We start from the raw sequence: 1,243 nt of genomic DNA, 5'->3' as shown, positions 1-1,243 counted from the left end.
CTAATCTCAGCGGCGCCACTTAAAAAAAACAGTCTCGCGGACCTGTCAATCTAGACGAACCAGACAGACCCTGGCTCGCGGTCCTGCTGTGAGAGCCGCTGCCTGATTGGCCGAGAGCGGCGCGGCCTGTGAGACCTGAGCGCCTATTGGCTGCAGCCTGTCGAGACACTGACGCGCACGACGTCTCCCCCCTATTGTTATTGTGGTGTGCGCGAGATGCACGAGGAGACAGCGGGGCTGATAAATGGATAAAACAAGCGAGAAACACGGAGCTAGCGCAGCGCACGGTGTGAGAAGTATGCATTAGCTGGTTCCGCCCAGGACCCACAGAACCATCCTCTGTGAGCGGAGCCACAGGTCCAATACAAAGGGCTGTAAACAGCAGCCCGGTCAGCACCAGCATCGAGAGGCATCTGAGGGCAGCAGGAGCCACTTGTCGGACCGTCAGCGATCTTTGTGCCCGAGGGTCCGCTCAGTTCGGCAGATGTGTGAGTAGAACCGGTCTCATTGTTCCACCGTGTGAGCCGACCGGAGGGGGGGCGGGGAGCCAGAGCCAGGTTAGCTTCCCAAAGTGTCGCTCTCTGACCGGGTCTGTCCGCAGCAACTGCTGCTCCTCGGTGCCGCTGCTCCAGCTGCCGTCCGGACCGACCGGTGGTCGTTCTGGGTTCAGCTGCTTCAGATGTTTCATGTGCGTTTAGTGGCTGAACCTGAGCTGGAGGTGAATGCTGTGTTCCGTGTGTTTCTGTGGTACCAGCTGCTCCTGGACGTGTTGAGGCAGCGCGCTCCGTGACGCACGTTCACCAGGACGGGATGTCATGGAGGCAGACGGCTGGCCCGGTGGCTGCTCAGGCTTCATACCTGCACACAGGTGACGCTCCGTGGCCTGGCTGGGCTGACCACCGCGCAGAGGGCTGCCCTCCGGCTGGTATCAGGCTGCTGGGAGGCTGGGGCCTGTACCAGGACCAGTGTTCCTGTACCAATACCAGGTGTTTCTGTACCAGGACCAGTGTTCGTGTACCAGTACCAGTCTTCCTGTACCAGGACCAGTGTGTTTCTGTACCAGGACCAGTGTTCCTGTACCAGTACCAATGTGTTCCTGTACCAGGACCAGTGTGTTCCTGTGCCAATACCAGTGTGTCTGTACCAGTACCAGTGTGTTTCTGTGCCAGTACCAGTGTGTTCCTGTATCAGGACCAGTGTGTTTCTGTACCAGCACCAGTGTGTTCCTGTATCAGGACCAGTG

The 1,243-nt window shown here is 58.8% G+C and overlaps 1 protein-coding gene across 3 annotated transcripts in view; it reads left to right on the top strand.

Moving 5' to 3' along the window:
* The first annotated feature begins 243 nt into the window (after positions 1–243).
* Positions 244–1,243, top strand: part of smad10a (SMAD family member 10a) — a 21,507-nt gene continuing 20,507 nt past the window's right edge. For all 3 annotated transcript variants that reach the window (XM_008284035.1, XM_008284034.1, XM_008284032.1), the window contains exon 1: positions 244–488. In XM_008284035.1, coding sequence (XP_008282257.1) covers positions 485–488 — 4 coding nt within the window. In that variant the 5' untranslated portion in view covers positions 244–484. The remainder of the gene's footprint in view (positions 489–1,243) is intronic.

Source organism: Stegastes partitus, unplaced genomic scaffold (assembly GCF_000690725.1).
Source record: "Stegastes partitus isolate 25-593 unplaced genomic scaffold, Stegastes_partitus-1.0.2 Scaffold340, whole genome shotgun sequence".
NCBI lineage: Eukaryota > Metazoa > Chordata > Actinopteri > Pomacentridae > Stegastes > Stegastes partitus.
The sequence above is the reverse complement of the archived record's forward strand: the minus strand, read 5'-3'. Positions and strand labels throughout refer to the sequence as shown.